We start from the raw sequence: 19,137 nt of genomic DNA, 5'->3' as shown, positions 1-19,137 counted from the left end.
GACTAGAAGTGGAATGGGTGTAACTTTTGCTTTTCTATTGTGTTACGTTTTCACTCGTTTCTTTATTTTCTAAGTTCGTTCTAGTACATGCTATGTTATACATTAACTACAACACATGTAATTGATTTCTTCTGTAAAATGGCAAAAAACTAATGTTATGTACATTTACGACTAGCTATAGTTTACTAGAAAGCATGTCAATGTAGTGCAGTAGAAAGTAAATATATGTATATGGGATGTGTGCCATACACTGCTGTTTGCATCCAAAACTATAAAACTGTTCATTGCAGACCAGTGTCGTTTTTGAATGGAAGTAGCCTTAAGTCTCACATTGTGCGCAACGGTGTTTTGGTCGCAGTGGGTGGAAGTGGGTGTTGTGGGTGGCAAAAGTTGCAATTAAAAATAAAACGTAATTAAGACTCTGCGCAAAAATTCCGTCGTGTAATCTCTGCGTAGCGCTTCTCAGAATTATTATTCTAATCGAAGGAAAACCATAACAAAGGGAAACTGTTCGTGCAAAATTGAGAATAGTGTGGACACAGTTATCTCACGTACAGAACAAAATGCGGTACTCTCGCGCCCATGTATTTCACTCTGTAACGAAAACTAGTCACTGCAGACCAATGGCGTTTATGCGTGGGAGTAACCTTAAGTCTCGCATTGTGCGCTGTTGTGTTTTGTTCGCGGTGGGTAGAGGAGGAGAAGGAGCAGGAGGTTAGTGTTTAACGACCCATCCACAATGAGACAGTGCTAACGTAATTAAGACTCGGCGCTGCCAACACAATTTTCATGGTGTAATCCCTGCCTAGAGTTTCCAGTCAGTGATACAACGAGATTTTCGGAGCGTGGTACCTTTTAACACGATGCGAACTGATTATATGGGGCGAATGTACAATGACCCATAAAAATATTTTGAAGCACTCAATACAACAATACAAGATCTTCGGAAAAACAACAGATTAATTAAAGGAGTTTTATTGCTATGAGGAAACTTTAGGCAATCATTACCTGTAAATCCAAACTCAACACCGGAAGACGAAATAAACGTGCGTTTAAAGAGATTAATATTTTGAGTTAATGTTGGAAAGTTATCTTTGAAAGAAAATATGCGTGCAAATAATACAAGAGATCCAAAAGCTCACACATTTGCCAAAAATTTATTGAAAATTGGAAATGGTACTTACCCTCTTGATCCGTACCGCAGTAATCTGATTTTAACAGAAGAATTATGCAACGTGGTGGAAATCGAGGAACAGCTTATTGATAAAGTGTATCTGTCAATAGAAATGGACTACCTAAACAGAGACTGGTTGTGTGAACGAACAGTTTTAACAACAAGGATTGACGTAGTGCAACAAACAAATCAGCAAATACAGAAGACGATTCCGGGAGCAGAAACGATAAATATAGTGATGCATCAGTATGAAAGTGTCAACTATCCAATCTAATTTTTCAACTCATTAAATCCGTCGGGTAGGCATCGGCATGCGTTGAAACTGAAAATTACATCGCCAATAATACTATTAGGAAATATGGACTCACCAAAATTATAGAGCGGCACAAGATTGTGTGTCAAACTGCTATTTCACAGTATTATTGAAGCAATAATTTAACTGGTAAACAAAAAGGAAAATCGGTGTTGATACTAAGAATCCCGTTGATCTCAACTCATATCTTTTTTCTTTTAAAAGGTTACAATTCCATGTGATATTAGCTTATAGTAAGACAATCCATGAGGCTTAGGACCAAACATTTCGCTACTGTGGAGTTAATTTGAAGGAACCTTTTCTCACACGATCTGCCCTATGTTGCTTTCTCACGTGTCGGACAAGCAGATTACGCATATGTGTATGCGTCACACAACCAAACATCAAATATACTAGGTAGGAACGTAATTTAATGTAAAGAGTTTATGTGTAAGATATCTGTCTTTAAGAAGAAAACGAAAAATTCTTTCACTGCAGTTTTTTTGTCCATTATTATTCTTATAAAACTACTGGCAGAAAACCAAAATCCTTGCGAAGCGGGTTATTATGAGCTGGAAAATAATGATAAAGAAACTTGATTCATCCGAACAGGCGACACGTTTCCATTGATGCCCGATCAAATCATGATCATCACCTGCCCACTGCAAACCTAATTGGCGATAACGTTGGGTGAACACGGCAGGCACCAGGCAGGGGGACGTCTTCTGAGCATCCTCGCCTTCAGCCGCGTGCTCTTCAGCGGTGTGCCCCGCAGCACTTGCGCTCGCAGCAGTACCGCGCTCTGCCGCCCACCCCACGCTAAGGCCGTCGGCACACGGACCGCGCATCCGAACGTTGGGCGTTTGAGCGTGCCGAGTTTCTGACATCATAGCGTGGAATAGCACGCTTGGGAGTCTTTCCGAACGTGTAGAGCAATATCTGGCATGAAACTTCCTGGCAGATTAAAACTGTGTGCCCGACCGAGACTCGAACTCTGGACCTTTGCCTTTCGCGGGCAAGTGCTATACCATCTGAGCTACCGATGCACGACTCACTCCCGGTACTCACAGCTTTACTTCTGCCTGTATCTCGTCTCCTACCTTCCAAACTTTACAGAATCTCTCCTGCGAAACTTGCAGAACTAGCACTCCTGAAAGAAAGGATACTGCGGAGACATGGCTTAGCCACAGCCTGGGGGATGTTCGAGTCTCGGCCCGGCACACTGTTTTAATCTGCCAAGTAAAGTTCGGATAGTTTGTCAATTTCACGCCTGTGCATAGTATGTGGGTAGCACTTCGTTAGCCGACCGCGGTGGTCTCGCGGTTCTAGGCGCGCAGTCGGAAACCACGCGACTGCAACGGTCGCAGGTTCGAATCCTGCCTCGGGCATGGATGTGTGTGATGTCTTTCGGTTAGTTAGGTTTAACTAGTTCTAAGTTCTAGGGGACTGATGACCTAAGATGTTAAGTCCCATAGTGCTCAGAGCCATTTTAGAGGCAGCCCTTCGTCGCCTTCCCTGTTATGCTGTGTAGCAGACTTTAAAAGCTGTGCGGATCAGCATAAAGAAAAGGGGAGTGCTCTGGCTCGTTTTGTCCACGACTGTACATGCGCTCATGCAGCTGTCATTAGCATCGGCAATCTTCGGCAACTTCCGCCAACGTTCGCTAACCCATTTGGCGCACTCACTCGCACAACACAGGCGCGTGCTGACCACGCGTGTAGGCCACGCGGATAGGCCAGGCGGTCGCAGGGCTCTGCTGTGGCGCGTGACAGCGGCAGGGGGCACGGGGGAAGGCGGCGCGCCCCTCTCCAGCTGACACCGGCGACTCACCCTTGACGTAGTCTATCTCCTCCTGGGAGAGTGCTGGCAGGCGCGACCTCGTGCGGCCCTCTGCCTCGCTGTTGGCTGCCACCCGCTGCTTGACCACCTCCGGAAAGTCGCCGCTGGACGAAAATATGGGCTGCGCGTACATCCCCAGCTGTCAACAGTAGAGCAGGGTACGTCATCCACTGTGCGCTTGACGCCAACAGCAAGGAAGTCATTAGCACGCTGCTAAAACCGCCCAAGCAGAAAGTTGCTTAGACGTATACAACAGTGAACTGCAGACCACAAATGCTCTTCCTAGCGTCTCTCTCACAGTCGTATCTGTAGTCTCCCTCATTCACAGAAATCGTTAAATTATTAATGTAATCTGTCTTCAGATCTAAATTCACTAAAATAAGACCAATATTGTGGTTCTTCAGTATGTCGTGACGTGGTAGTTGATCAAACAGCTCATGGGTGTACTGCCAGTTCATAGAGCCCAGGGGGTACAATACCAGGCGCGTCACAGACAGCTGCCATCACCCTTTGCAGAAGAATGGGTTGCTCAAAATTATCACGCAAAATCTAAGATGCAGAGAGTCTCTCCCAGGAACTGATACACCTCAGAACACTATCATTACATTTAAATGATGCTTGTACTTAGTCTGCCCACGTTCATCATGGCGGTATGAGCAACAAACCGAGATCCAACAAGGTTTCTCCGCGTTCTGGCTCTCTGCTGCCAACCCAGTCTTGGATTTAGTAAAGATGAGAAATCATTTTTGATCAGTAATCATAATAATAAACACGAACTTTTAATATTTTGTGAAGTCAGAAATCGACCATGAGAAACATGCAACTACATGTTTATTTCATAAGATGTTTGTAATGTATTTAAGATTGCAGTGCTATTTTTATTTTTAAACTTAAGGCAGCTGCATCTGTGCCTGATACGAGTTTGTAATCCGTAAATAAAACCAAGTTCGTCATGTGCGGTACATGGGAGAAATGCAAATAATGATATGGAGAAAGTCAAAGTCCACAGCAAGGTTGGCATAGATAAAGCAGATAGGCGTGGTAGGTTGTTACTGACATGAAGTACTACATACGAGCGAGTCGCAGCTGGTTGCTTATCTGTTTGCTGAGAGCGGCTGAGTCCAAATAAAACATCTCCCGCATCTCTGGCGGTGCTCTTCGCTTGTGAGCTGTAACGAGTCTGAGCCACTGTCCATACCACCAGCTGCCAGAGAAGTTAAAATTTTGGACATATTCTTACGTGGGTGTAGAAGAAAAGTTCCTATCTGGAAACCAATACATATCTGGAAACCAATACTTACTGAGATACAGGATGTTTTAGTAATGTCTAGTGCTCATTGGAACAGCTCATCCTATTGCTGGAGTTCATTGTGCATGTAAATAGCACATTTGCCACTTGTGGGCAGATGAAAATCCTCGAGCAGTTGCGGAGGTGAGGCACCAGGATTGCTTCGGTATCTATGTACGGAGAGGGATTATCGGAGGTAGACTCATAGGCCATTCACATTATCAAGCAGATTAATTACCACCGCTCCTTGCAGAAGGAAATAAACTGTAGTATGGGAACGATTGGGCATCGCACATGTTCTGCCGGTCGAGCAATAGTATCTCACTGCAACATATCGTGACTATGGATTGGTCAAAGAGGTCTTGTAGCATGACCTCCCCGTCCACTGAACCTGGATCCGTTAGATTTCTGGGTGCCAGGACATTTAAAGGCCTTTTTATGTATGCTCAATCCATCGGCAATGTGCAGAGTTTACAAGAACGTGGGCTCATTGCATGTTACGTGTGGTGTCACCGCCAGACACCACACTTGCTAGGTGGTAGCTTAAATCGGCCGCGGTCCATTTAGTACATGTCGGACCAGCGTGTCGCCACTGTGTGATCGCAGACCGAGCGCCACCACAAGGCAGGTCTCGAGATACGATATAGCACTCGACCCCAGTTGTACGACGACTTTGCTAGCGACTACACTGACGAAGCCTTTCTCTCATTTGCCGAGAGACAGTTGGAATAGCCTTCAGCTAAGACCATGACTACGACCTAGCAAGGCGCCATTAGCCGTATCTGAAGAGTCTTATTTGTATTATCAACAGCGATGCACCACAACATGGAATAATGTTAAGTATTTGAGGGGCTGCATACTTTTCTTATTAGAATTCACTACTTATCCTGTTCCAGAATTTACGCCCGTCTGCGTTAGATTTCGGCCTCCTCTATCTACAAGGTGTTGGCACATTTACCAACACATCATTACGCAACGCGGATGGAAACAGGTATATGGGGAACGGTGCTGGATTCGCTGCGAGAAGGGCTTAAGGGTGTGTGAGGATGCATGGTAACCACATACGGTTCAGCCTATAGTGTCTACTTATACCTAACAGAGAGATGGTAGTCAGACCCATATCTCAAAAGCTTTTCGTTTTGAAACTACAGGAACTTTTCTTCTCGTTTTGGCCAATCAATATTACCTCTTGCAGGAATATGTGAAGCTGATTTTGCCCAGTATTGCGAACGCAGTGGGGAAAGGGGGGGGGGGGAGGGGGCAGTGTCTTTCAGTGATACGGTAATTACCTTTCCTAGACTTAGCTTGTGGTGCAGAACTGCAGCCAGCGTTGCTGGGACTCTGAATAAACTTTCGAAGGCACAGCGCCCATGCTAGCTTTTGATTTCGTTTTTAGCGGGGATCGATACCTTGGCACTTCAACTCGATATACTGAGTTCAGTGATAACTGTTTATGACAGTACTACTTTATTTATTGCTCCGTTACAAACACAGCAATGGTCTAGCTTTATTTCAGGGACTTTACGGTAGCGAAACTTACGAGTGATGGTTAATTCTACCGTCTTACAATAGTCCCTGGATACTACGTCACGGAGTACATTGGAGTAGCTTGAATTCTGTCAACTGCGGAGATTGTTTGGTGAGGGGTTAGAGGGGTGGGGGGTGCACTCCATCTTCAGGCCACTAGTGGCCTACCGGGGCCATCCGACCGCCGTGTCATCCTACATCTACATCTACATCTACATTTATACTCCGTAAGCCACCCAACGGTGTGTGGCGGAGGGCACTTTACGTGCCACTGTCATTACCTCCCTTTCCTGTTCCATTCGCGTATGGTTCGCGGGAAGAACGACTGTCTGAAAGCCTCCGTGCGCGCTCTAATCTCTCTAATTTTACATTCGTGATCTCCTCGGGAGGTATAAGTAGGGGGAAGCAATATATTTGATACCTCATCCAGAAACGCACCCTCTGGAAACCTGGCGAGCAAGCTACACCGCGATGCAGAGCGCCTCTCTTGCAGAGTCTGCCACTTGAGTTTATTAAACATCTCCGTAACACTATCACGGTTACCAAATAACCCTGTGACGAAACGCGCCGCTCTTCTTTGGATCTTCTCTATCTCCTCCGTCAACCCGATCTGGTACGGATCCCACACTGATGAGCAATACTCAAGTAGAGGTCGAACGAGTGTTTTGTAAGCCACCTCCTTTGTTGATGGACTACATTTTCTAAGCACTCTCCCAATGAATCTCAACCTGGTACCCGCCTTACCAACAATTAATTTTATATGATCATTCCACTTCAAATCGTTCCGCACGCACACTCCCAGATATTTTACAGAAGTAACTGCTACCAGTGTTTGTTCCGCTATCATATAATCATACAATAAGGGATCCTTCTATCTACGTATTCGCAATACATTACATTTGTCTATGTTAAGGGACAGTTGCCACTCCCTGCACCAAGTGCCTATCCGCTGCAGATCTTTCTGCATTTCGCTACAATTTTCTAATGCTGCAAATTCTCTGTATACTACAGCATCATCCGCGAAAAGCCGCATGGAACTTCCGACGCTATCTACTAGGTCATTTATATATATTGTGAAAAGCAATGGTCCCATAACACTCCCCTGTGGCACACCAGAGGTTACTTTAACGTCTGTAGACGTCTCTCCATTGATAACAACATGCTGTGTTCTGTTTGCTAAAAACTCTTCAATCCAGCCACACAGCTGGTCTGATATTCCGTAGGCTCTTACTTTGTTTATCAGGCGGCAGTGCGGAACTGTATCGAACGCCTTCCGGAAATCAAGAAAGATAGCATCTACCTGGGAGCCTGTATCTAATATTTTCTGGGTCTCATGAACAAATAAAGCGAGTTGGGTCTCACACGATCGCTGTTTCCGGAATCCATGTTGATTCCTACAGAGTAGATTCTGGGTTTCTAAAAACGACATGTACTCGAGCAAAAAACATGTTCTAAGATTCTACAACAGATCGACGTCAGAGATATACGTCTACAGTTTTGCGCATCTGCTCGACGACCCTTCTTGAAGACTGGGACTACCTGTGCTCTTTTCCAATCATTTGGAACCTTCCGTTCCTCTAGAGACTTGCGGTACACGGCTATTAGAAGGGGGGCAAGTTCTTTCGCGTACTCTGTGTAGAATCGAATTGGTATCCCATCAGGTCCAGTGGACTTTCCTCTGTTGAGTGATTCCAGTTGCTTTTCTATTCCTTGGACACTCATTTCGATGTCAGCCATTTTTTCGTTTGTGCGAGGATTTAGAGAAGGAACTGCAGTTCGGTCTTCTTCAGAGGAGGATGTGGATAGTAGGGGCTAGGGTCAGCACACCGCTCTCCCGGTCGTTATGATGGTATTCTTGACGGAAACCGCTACTATTCGGTCGAGTAACTCGTCAGTAGGCATCATGAGGCGGAGTGCACCCCGAAAAATGGCAACAGCGCATGGCGGCTGGATGGTCACCCATCCTATTGCCGGCCACGCCCAACAGCGCTTAACTTCGGGGATCTCACGGGAACCGGTGTATCCACTGCGACAAGGCCGTTGCTGTGGGGGGGGGGGGGGGGGGGGGGGGGGTAAACATGAAATATTTGGAGACAGTCTTGCACGCTATTTCCGTCTGTTGTCGCAACTGGAAAAGGGGTGGGTTGCGGGGAAGGCATACCACACGAAACGCAGTCTCGACATGCTCAGTTCCTAACCCGCGCTGCGGTGCTCACGCGGTCGGCGATGCCTGCGGTCCAGGCGTGCGCCTGCACGACCCTGCAGTCTGCCGCCAAGATGGTGAGCGTCTGCTCAACACCGGGACCGGCGAAGTGCTCGTCTGAAACCTACCGCCAAACGTGTTGGACAGTCTTTCTGGGGGGCCTTCCAGTCTCCCACTGGTCAAAAACAAAACATCGCTGAAATGCAGCTAACTCTTCGAATTATGACTGTCGTGGCCGCCTTACAAATTTTACCAAGCCAACACGATACTCGAAATGGCAGACCCTCGTCCACCAAGAAAAACTCAGTTGCTAAGTGCTCAGCATTTTCAAGGTCCGTAGTTGCTTCCTACTGCCTTCATTGGACGACGCTTTAAACCGTTGACTCTAATGTCGTCTTTCGGTGCCTGTACAAATGTAGCGCTTGTATGGAATATATATTCAATGGTTTTTACTTAAACTCCCTACTAGGGTTTGAATGTGCAGTTCATTGTATTCTAATAAGGAAGCTGAAACATCGTGGCATCGGAGATCTTCTGGGAATTAGTTTTCATCCTGACTGAAAGGATACATAGTGTTGAATTAAGAAACCCAAGGGGAGTACACAATGAAAGATCGTCTTCAGGATCGGGAATAACCACTACAGGTGCACCACTGGGTCGAGTTTGTGTTCGCGCTTCTTCTTGTTCATCTGCCATCATATATCCAAGAAGCAGAAACACTTCTCTTTGCTAACGGCGGAAGAATTATATAATCAAGCATATTGGAGTAAATTTAATAGTCGAGAATGTAAATAATATTTCACTGAAAATTAGTGAATGACTCTCCGCAAATGGACTGTCACTGGACTTCGGCAAGACACAAGACAGGCAGTTCAGGGCTGCACAGGGCCTGGCCACACCACTCGCAGTAACGCCTGAAAGTTAATCAATAAATGAAGCAGAATATTCTAAATTGTCAGGAGTCATGTTACAGATCTTCTCAAATGTCTAAGCCCAGCAACTTTTGCGTTGGCGGTAATACCAGATTTTGGAGAGGAAGAGTGACTCACTTTTTCGAATTTCGTTCTCTAATGTGTTATCCGGATAACTTGTGATTGAAGAAAAAATTTTTTTGCACATAAATTTGTGGTAAGGTTAGTATGTTGCACGCATTCTGGAACGTCTTGTTGTCAGGTCTTTCAAACAGTTGGATGTAGTGACAACAGCCTCACAGTACATTTTCTACCTTACAAAATGTGTTGCCAACAATTAATCACAATTTCAAAACAACAGTCAGATCTTTATATATGCTACTAGAAGGAAAAATGATTTACTCTCTCCATCACTCAGCCTTAGTGTGGCACATAAATTAGTGGTATATTCAGCCCTAATAATCTTTAATGTAAGGAATGTAGTAGATGACCAATTAACAGGAAACACAAACTGAAATCATATCTGCCTGACAAATGGGTACTGTCAATGGTCAGCATCTTGACTGAGAGCCTGTAGCCTAAATTGTAAAACTGTTTCGGTCCACATCATAGCGAGAGGCTGCATTTGTGACGTAAGAAATGCGCAGTAAACAGAAGTAACAAAACATGAAAACAACTGTGTGTTGTTGAGTCATTAATGACGTCAGGTGGACGCGACTTACCTGGAACTGGAGCTGACGTTCAGAAGCGTCGGCGTCCTCCGTGCTGTTGGTCAGAGGCTCGTACCAGTTGCATTCCAGAGTGATACCCACCCTTCCTGAAACACACCAAGTTCACACACTGAGCCTCTCTCAGGCGCCTGTACACACACTGCTTCGCGGAACAATCTTTGTATCAGCCTTTGTTGCACGTGCTACAAACTTGGCAACTGCATCTAACAAACATATTTTTGTTCATCAGTTTTCCCAAGCGTATTTCATGACAAAGTAAACGGCAAGTTTTTGGTCAGCTGGTGGTGCGGAGAGGGCAGAAAACTGCCCTGACAGATCCCGTCGGCATCATCGACTGTGCTGACGAAGTGACCGCGTGAAGTCTCGCACGCCTTGGCCGACCCTGATGCAGAGCGCCCCCAAGAACTCACCGCATCGAGTCTGGGCCCCGGGCTCTCATTGCACTCCCAGAAATCGAGTTTGCCAGAAAATTAATTAACAATAACGCTAGACTCCCCACTCTGACGTCAGCGTCTGCTGACATCGCGATTTGCCACTGATCTTTCCGCAAATCCGTAAGGGAAACTGATTATGTGCCACCGCTACCATCATCTTTGGATAAACTAAAAAAATCGTACCACAGCTGCTATGAACTCAGTTGCATAGGACATTTATCATCGGATCTGACGTCGGTTTCTTATTCTTGAACGTAGAAAGAGACACATGGAACGTTTATATACTTGTTGGCAGTGCAGTCAAATGTTACATTTCCCACTCATCTTGTGTAGTTAATGAAGTATAAAAGTGTGAAACGAAGTTCATCAGTATGAGCTACATTAGATAGTCTTGTGATGCCCTAAAACAAAGCCCGCATCTCGTGGTCGTGCGGTAGCGTTCTCGCTTCCCACGCCCGGGTTCCCGGGTTCGATTCCCGGCGGGGTCAGAGATTTTCTCTGCCTCGTGATGGCTGGGTGTTGTGTGCTGTCCTTAGGTTAGTTAGGTTTAAGTAGTTCTAAGTTCTAGGGGACTTATGACCACAGCAGTTGAGTCCCATAGTGCTCAGAGCCATTTGAACCATTTGAACCCTAAAACAAAGGCGCAGGAACAGATTTTCGAAATATCTCTCACGTGTGGCAGAACAGCGGCCCACATGCTGTTATGTCGTCTGTGCAGATGCTCCTCCTGAGTAATGCAGCTTGCATAATCTCTTCATACGTACAGTCCGTACCTGGGTACGATTGCTTTTCGTGCTGAAAAACTGAAATACAGACTCGTCCGACGCAGAAATCTATACTAGAGAGAACTGTACAGGGGAAGACAAGAAGTACTTTTCGGAGGCATACCAATTAAACGTTATAAAAATTGTGTGTCTATTGAAGGTGGATATAACGAAACAAAGTAGTTTTCATATTTATTTTTCAATCGTTGCAGGGTTGGCTCATTTGGCCTTTTAACGTTAGCCAATATGGCGTTGCTACTGCTTGGTTGAGGCCAAGGGAAACTACAACCGTTATATTTCTCGACGCCCTGCAGCTCTGTAGTGTAATATAATAATGCCATCTCCTTGGGTAAATTATTCTGGAGGTAAAATATTCCCCATCTGGATCACCTTGGAATGACTACTCAGGAGGATGCTGTCATCAGAAAAAAAAACTGACGTTTCCGGTCAGTGCTTCGGACATTAAGTTTTAATTGAGTAGGTAGGTTAGACACGTTAAACATGGTTTGAAGGTAGATATAGCGAGAATTAGTGAAGTGTTATTACAGGAAGTATAGGATTTTTGGACAGAGGTTATATGCCTTTCTACACAAAATCAAGTAGAGGCTGGAGTTGGTCGCCTAATGAACGATAAAATATGAATATTGGTAAACGTCTATGAACAGCTAGGTGAACGGATCATCATGCATAAGACAGATTCGAAGCCGCGTACCACTCACTGGTACAAGTTCCTATGCCTGCTGGATCCGCAGATCATAAAGCTATTGAATGAATAGCAATTATCGAGTGTTTACAGGAAATGAAAAGTGTGTTGCGCTGGGGGCTGGAAGTGAGGATAGGACATTCGTGGAAGCCACAAGCAACCTTGAAACTGGTCTCAGCTGATGGAGAAAGAGCGTCGGGTTCCTCCAAGAAATTCATTTGACCACCACGTAATAGCCCGGCATATTTTAAGAAGTGTGAAGACAGGTTGTTGCAGAGAACCGCGTTCCTCTCCCCTTCATCTGCTGTCGGTTACAAGATACGTGCGCGATGGCCGCCTACCTTGCTGAGCCTCACGGAACTGCTCGTCGTAGAGTCTGTAGACGCGCGCGTGCGCCAGCAGGATGGTCCTGGCCATGAGGTAGTCGGCGATGCCGGATGAGTTGGCGCCGGGCGCGAACGCCGCGGCGGTCGAGTAGCCGAGGGAGAAGATGTCCGGCTCGTTGAGCGTCAGCCACAGCTTCACCTGCGGACACCGGCCGTTCACAGAAAGCTATTGATCACTCCTGCAGCAACAAGGGCCAAGAAGAACGGAGGTACCAACTAAAATAAAAAAAGGATCCTTGATGAAATTTTTTATATGGACATTAGACCACGGTCAAAAGTCACGTTCCTGCGGCTAATGTTTCCCCTCCTAATGTTGGGCACATCATCAGAGGCTGTAAAGACTCAGAAAGTAGTTTCAAATAAAACAAGCGCAGCAGTCCGATCCGTTTATACGTATCTACGCAACACTGAGTTCGTGACGTCAGAACGCAGCCTACGATCGCGGGACCACAACGACGTATAGTATGGAGCCAGTAGCGGGGATGAGAAGGTGATATTCGCTTTATGTACCGCTAAGACCCACAACATGACTAATTTCAGTCTATTTTCTTTTCTGTAAAAGTTGGTTTTGTGCTTCTGGATTTCTATGGCTTCTCTGTACATCTTAGCACAGTTATGACTGGACCTTGGTAAAACTATCCTTGGTCCTAGCGCATAGGAACTACAGAAACAAGCGCCAGCACTTGGCTTAAAGAACGCAAGACCAATTGTCACCTGGGCAACGCTGATAAATCACCAGTGGCAGGTCACGAACTGGGACCATGGAACACCCAATTCCTTTCTCCAGCGTTATGGTTTTATAGCTCTGTACTCGACCGTGATATTTAAACTGATAGATCGGAAATAAACCCGTCAGCAACTTCCGTCATTGGGATTGAAATTACTTCATTTCTCTTCAAGTCAAAGAGTATTTCGCTTCTATGGTATGTCTTCCATGCCCAGTGGAATAGTTTCGTCAGGACTGGTCTAGCAAAAATCTCAGTAATTGTAACGGAATTTCGTCTTCTACAGGGACCTTGCTCCGACTTAGGGCTTTCAGCAGTCTGTCAAATCATTCTGGCAATATCATGTCCCCCAGACTCATTTTCATCTGATCTCTCTTTCCTTCCTATACTACTGCCTTCAGTTTCAATTCTTTTTTATAGACCTATACCTTCGACATATCAGCTTTCCTTTTTTCGATTCATACTGACTTGATATTTGAGTTCTTGATATTCGTACAGTGTTCTCTGTTCTTCATAGGTTCTCTTGTTTTTTCATGCACCAACCTTTCCCTAGTCATGAAAGCTTCTACAGTCTTGTCCTCTATTTCCGTTTAGCCGTGTTACATGTCCTGTCAATCTCATCTTTTATACATCTGTACAGATTTTACCTGCTTCATTTGATAAATTTTTATACTATGTCCTTTCTTCGTTTAAATTCAGTACCTCCCGTGTTGTACAAGGACTTCTACAAGGCCTTGTCTTTTTACAAACGAGAGTTAGAACTTTAATAGTGGCAACTATTTATTTACAACTCGTACAAAATGGATACGTGTTTCAAAGTTTTACTGACCTTAAAAGTAGTCGCCAGAATTTTGTACAACCCGTTGCCAGCGATGTGGAAGTCGTAGGATACTCTTAGCAGTGCCAGTTGTGTTGACAGTTCGAGCGGCGCGGTCTATTGCGCGACGAATTTGTAGCAGTTTTGAAGCGAATGCCGTGAAGTGTTTCCTTCAGATTAGAAATCGAGTTGAACTTACGGGGACTTAAGTCAGGGGACTGCAGTAGGTGGTATAGCACTTAGCAGCCCCATTAGTCAAACAAATTAGTAAGAGATTCATAAAAGTTCAAGCGTGCACCCGCATAAAGTTTACTTCTTCTTCTAATATTCCGGCTGAATACCGTCCAGCGATCGTCAGAGTGAGCCGCGGTGGCTGACGCTCCAGCACTTGCTCCGTCCTTTTACAGCCGTGGCCGCACCACTGCGCATGCGACCACAGAGACACATGGCGCCAGAGACGTTAATCAGCGGCAAAGACGTATGGCATATTAATGGAAACAGATCTATGGCTGCGCAGTCGATCCACACGGTGATATCGATGTATCACTGCGAGTTGCACCGCCGCGACGTCTTTGTGATTTTGCTACAGACATTGCCGTATTTCAAGATTTGTCCAAGCTGAAGCCGCTGTCTCTATTAATTAAATTCGTCGCCAAGCGAATTTCAGTTGCTTCCTTCACTACTGAGTCCCAGAAGGATGAAGTCGAGGCTAAAATTTCGACGTTATCGTACACCATAGAGTGCCCAGTATCAATACAGTGCTCGACCACCGCAGATTTATTAGGCTGTAAGAGCCGGATGTACCTGCGGTGTTTTGTGCATCTCTCCTGGATAGTACGTGTCGTCTGTCCGATGTATGAACGGTCGCACTCACAGGGGATCTTGTAAACCCCAGACTTCCGAAACAACAAATCATCTGTAACGAAACCCAGGGGTGCAGCTGTCTTTGGTGGAGGGCGAAAAATCACTTTCACTTCATGTTTACTGAGGAGCCTTCCTATTTTTGACGATAGGCTTTCCATGTATGGCAGAAAAGCCATCGATTTAAAACTTTCCTTGTCTTCTTCTGATTTTCTTATACCCACAGTTGGTTTCATTTGTAGCGCCTTATGTATCTGCTGTTGTGAGGACCCGTTGGCTTCAAAAACTCTTCTGAGGTGTAAAAGCTCGTCCTCCAGACTGCTCTCGTCAGCAGTGACATGTGCTCTGTGTACTAGAGTTCTGAGTACACATCGTCTGTGGAGGATGGTGGCAGCTATTTGCGTCTAAATATAAATCCGTAGTGGGTCGGTTTTCGATAAACCGGATGTCCCAAGGTGCCATCATCTTTACGCCGTACCGGCACATCCAAAAATGGAAGGCATCCATCTTTGGGATTTTCATCGTGAACTGAATTTATCTGTGGATGGAGTTCAGATGATCTAAAAATCCTTTTAACTTGTCTTTACCATGGGGCCACACAACAAACGTGTCGTCAACATACCTCCAAAACACTGTGCGCTTCAAGCTTGTAGATTCCAGCGCCCTCTCGTGGAAGTCCTCCATAAAAAAGTTGGCCACCATAGGCGACAAAGGACTACCCATGGCGACACCGTCAATCTGTTCATAAAATTCGTTATTGAATAAAAAAGATGTCGAGCTCAAAACATGTTCAAACATAGCTTAAATCTCTTTATCGAAACTTTTTCCAATGAGAAACAATGATTCCGAAAGGGGAACCTTTGCGAACAACGATACTACATCGAAAATGACTAACATATCATAATTGCTCAATTTGAGTGATTTCAGTTTGCCAATGAAGTCCACAGATTTACATATATGATGAGCGTATTGGTTCAAAATGGTTCAAATGGCTCTGAGCACTATGGGACTCAACTGCTGAGGTCGTAAGTCCCCTTCAACTTAGAACTACTTAAACCTAACTAACCTAAGGACATCACACACATCCATGCCCGAGGCAGGATTCGAACCTGCGACCGTAGCAGTCGCGCGGCTCCGGACTGAGCGCCTAGAACGATGAGCGTATTTTCCCACCATAGGCCTTAATAACAATGCTAAGTGTTTGGCACAATCATAGGTTGGAGAGCCGATGTTACTCACTATCAGACGCAGAGGAACACCATTCTTGTGGATCTTTGGAAGTCCATAAAGCGTTGGAGGCACCGCACCACTTCGTTTCAATCTTCGCACAACCTCTGGTGGAAAGGGGGGGGGGGGGGGGGGGGGAGATAGGCGTTCAGAAGCGGAGCAGTCGTCCTAACCACCTGGTTGGTTGGCTCTTTACTGATCTTCCGGTATATGCTGTTAGTAAACTGTTCAATTTTATGATGATAATCGTCACGAGACATTAAAACAGTGGCATTACCCTTCTCAGTTGGCAGAACCACCGTCTCGGTATCCTGGCAAAGTTTACGTAGTGCAGCCCTCTCGGCCACAGATACGTTACTCCTTTGTGGGCGAGCCTCCATAACTGCTCGACAAGTTTAGCGTCTTATTTCTTCTGCTGATTCTGTAGAAAGAGGACGAACAGCTCCTTCAACGGCACTGATGAAAGCTGGTATTGGTAAAACCTTCGGTGTGGGTGTAAAGTAGCTAAAACCATCAACGTAGCGCCGTCCAAAACTTTATCCGTCATTTTAATGACGGAGCGTCGAATAGCAGTTTCTTGCTGCGAAGACGTCTCAAGCCGTCTAAAGATTGTCATCTGTCTCGATGTCGTTATCTCACGAACCCAGTCTGACTTGCCCACGTTATACCATCGATCGAGTTCCACGAATTGTAGGGTAACTCCACAGATATCTTTAGATGTAGGCGATATAGTTGTTCCGATACCAGGTCCAATTTCGGCGGGTAAAACGGATTCTCTCCTTAACAATAGCAGCACCAGCTTTCCTTAAAATCTTATTCATGGCAGTCGACTTTATAAAATTCACTAACCTGGTAAACTTTGGAACTATGCCATGGTCACGGAATCTTAATAAAAAACTTAGAAGAGCTGAGTAACCTCGCTCTCAGGTGTGTCTTAACTTATCCAATCGGCGAACACTTAAAACCATCTCCTCCCCGAAGCGGTACTTGATGTGCATCTTCATATTTTCGCAGCGCAAATGCTAATCCATAAAATTTCGGGCATGCAGCCGGATAAATTTTCGGGCCTGCAGCCACCAAATATTAAAAGAAGAAGTAAAATTTATGCGGCTGCATGGCCGAAATTTTATGGATCAGTATTTGCGCCGCCAAAATATGAAGATGCAAATCAGTAACAGCTTACACTGTACATGATAGAGCAATGTCCTGAAAAATGATGGTCAGGTGCTGCAGAAAATGTAATCACTTCTGTCTTTAAGCTGGTCGTAGGTTGTGTTCCAAAAAAATGAACAGCATAGAGACAGAAGTTATGACGCTTTCTGCAGGACCTGACCATCATTTTGCAGGACAATGCTCAATCACGTACAGTGTAAGATATTACTGATTTGTTTGACTAATGGGGCTGCTAAGTGCTATACCACCTACTGCAATCCCCTGACGTAAGCCCTCGTAAGTTCAACTCGATTTCTAAACTGAAGGAAACACTCCATGGCATTCGCTTCAGAACTGCTACTAATTCGTCGGGCAATAGACGGCGCCGCTCGAACTGTCAACTCAACTGGCACTGCTAAGAGTATTCTACGACTTCCACATCGCTGGCAACGGTTTATACACAATGCTGGTGACTACTTTGAAGGTCAGTAAAACTTTGAAACACGTATCTATTTTGTACGAGCTGTAAATAAATAGTTGCCACTATTAAAGTTCCAACACTCGTATTTGACCGTCTACACTAAAGTTACCTGTTCGTCTTCTATTGTATTCCTTTTCCCTGTTTCAGTCAACAGTTGTCTAAAACTCTATTTTAAACTCTCAAAAGCATCCGGCCCTTTTAATTTGTCCGTGTCCCGTCACCCTCATTTCATTTTTTTTTTTTTTTTTTTTTTTTTTTGCATTTTTTTCAGTTTTAATTTCTAGTTCATAACCGATGAATCATGGTCAATATCCGTATCTACTCCTGTAAATGATCTGAAGTTTAAAATTGATTCTGAAATCCTTGTCTTATGAATATGTAATCTATCTGAAACCTTCCGATGTCTCCAGATCTCTTCCACGTATAGAACCTTCATGACTCTTCGGCGAAGTCTTAGCGTATTGTGTAGCTTGATTTGCGTGCTACAACCTGTTACTCGTTAATAACGGCTTCACATGTGTCTTAGAATCTTGCTAAATCCCTATCCAGCTTCATAATATGTTCCAGTCCCACCACTTCTGTCAATACCTGACTTATTGCGCAGTTGGCGTAGCTTGTTAGTTTATGCAGACGTTTTCGGCAAATTCACATATCAGTGGAATGACGCCTGTTTATTATAGGCAAAAACGAAAGGGGCGAGTAGAGGGCCCTGGAAGAAATAAATAATCCTGATGAACACACGTTCGGAACGCAACGCTTTGATCGATTAGACGTCTGGCAGTTGTTAAATGAGGTTCAGACGTACCCTTATCACGTACAATGTGTGCAAGCCATGGACGCCCCTGACTTTCCATGCCTTCTCCCGCTGGGTTCTTGTACAATACGGAAATGATCCACAGATCCTCGTGCACATAGCAATTACAGACGAAGCATGCTTTACCCGAGACGATATTATGAACACCCGCAATACGTAGCACGATTGTTCGACAACAAGAGAATCGGTCGCTGCTGGCCAATGCTACGGGCTCCCATGTGCCCCTACTTGAACCGGTTGGATTTTGTGTTGTGTGAGGAGATATTTAAAAGCTTTTGGTTATCCCAGACCTGTTGATAAGTTCCGACCAACTCCGGGAACCCATTGTGAATGACTGTAAATGCATTCGGAAGACGGCTGACATCTTTGAACGTGTACGAGCATCGATGGGGAGCCTGCTCTCACACTGACGGTGGCCATGTGGAGCACTTGTCGTGATGCGTTCGTCGTTAGGTGCGTGTGTGCGGTCTGGATCCTCGAGGTCTGTGTTATGCACACGGTCGTAAGACGTCTTATCGGGAAAACGATTTGTTCCTGGAGTTATTTTTATTAGGATTATTTGTTTGTTTCATTGTCCTCTACACGGTATATAATAGTCAAATACAATGAGTACAGGGTCATTAATTTTAAACACTGTGAATCTCCTGAGAGGTGTAAGTGGTAATGTATATGGTTTCACTGACAATAGGACCGTTTTCTACTTCCTAGTCTGATCTGTTCGCTACAATAATGGAGATTCGAGTTTTTGCTTGGTGTTTCTTCTCCTGGAAGTAGTGCAATAAGGTGGATTATCAATGCTAGGCAGTAC

The 19,137-nt window shown here is 45.0% G+C and overlaps 1 protein-coding gene across 1 annotated transcript in view; it reads right to left on the bottom strand.

Annotated features, from left to right (window-relative positions):
• The window catches only part of LOC124622564 (myrosinase 1-like), a 118,665-nt gene that overhangs the window by 40,241 nt on the left and 59,287 nt on the right, over positions 1–19,137 (bottom strand). Inside the window, exons 5-7 of the mRNA XM_047148307.1 lie at positions 12,208–12,391; positions 9,957–10,051; positions 3,297–3,444 (exon numbers count right to left, since the gene is read on the bottom strand). Coding sequence (XP_047004263.1) covers positions 3,297–3,444; positions 9,957–10,051; positions 12,208–12,391 — 427 coding nt within the window. The remainder of the gene's footprint in view (positions 1–3,296; positions 3,445–9,956; positions 10,052–12,207; positions 12,392–19,137) is intronic.

This window comes from Schistocerca americana, chromosome 7 (assembly GCF_021461395.2).
Source record: "Schistocerca americana isolate TAMUIC-IGC-003095 chromosome 7, iqSchAmer2.1, whole genome shotgun sequence".
NCBI classification, from domain to species: Eukaryota; Metazoa; Arthropoda; class Insecta; order Orthoptera; family Acrididae; genus Schistocerca; species Schistocerca americana.
Note: the sequence above shows the minus strand (reverse complement) of the source record. Positions and strands in the feature narration are given on the sequence as shown.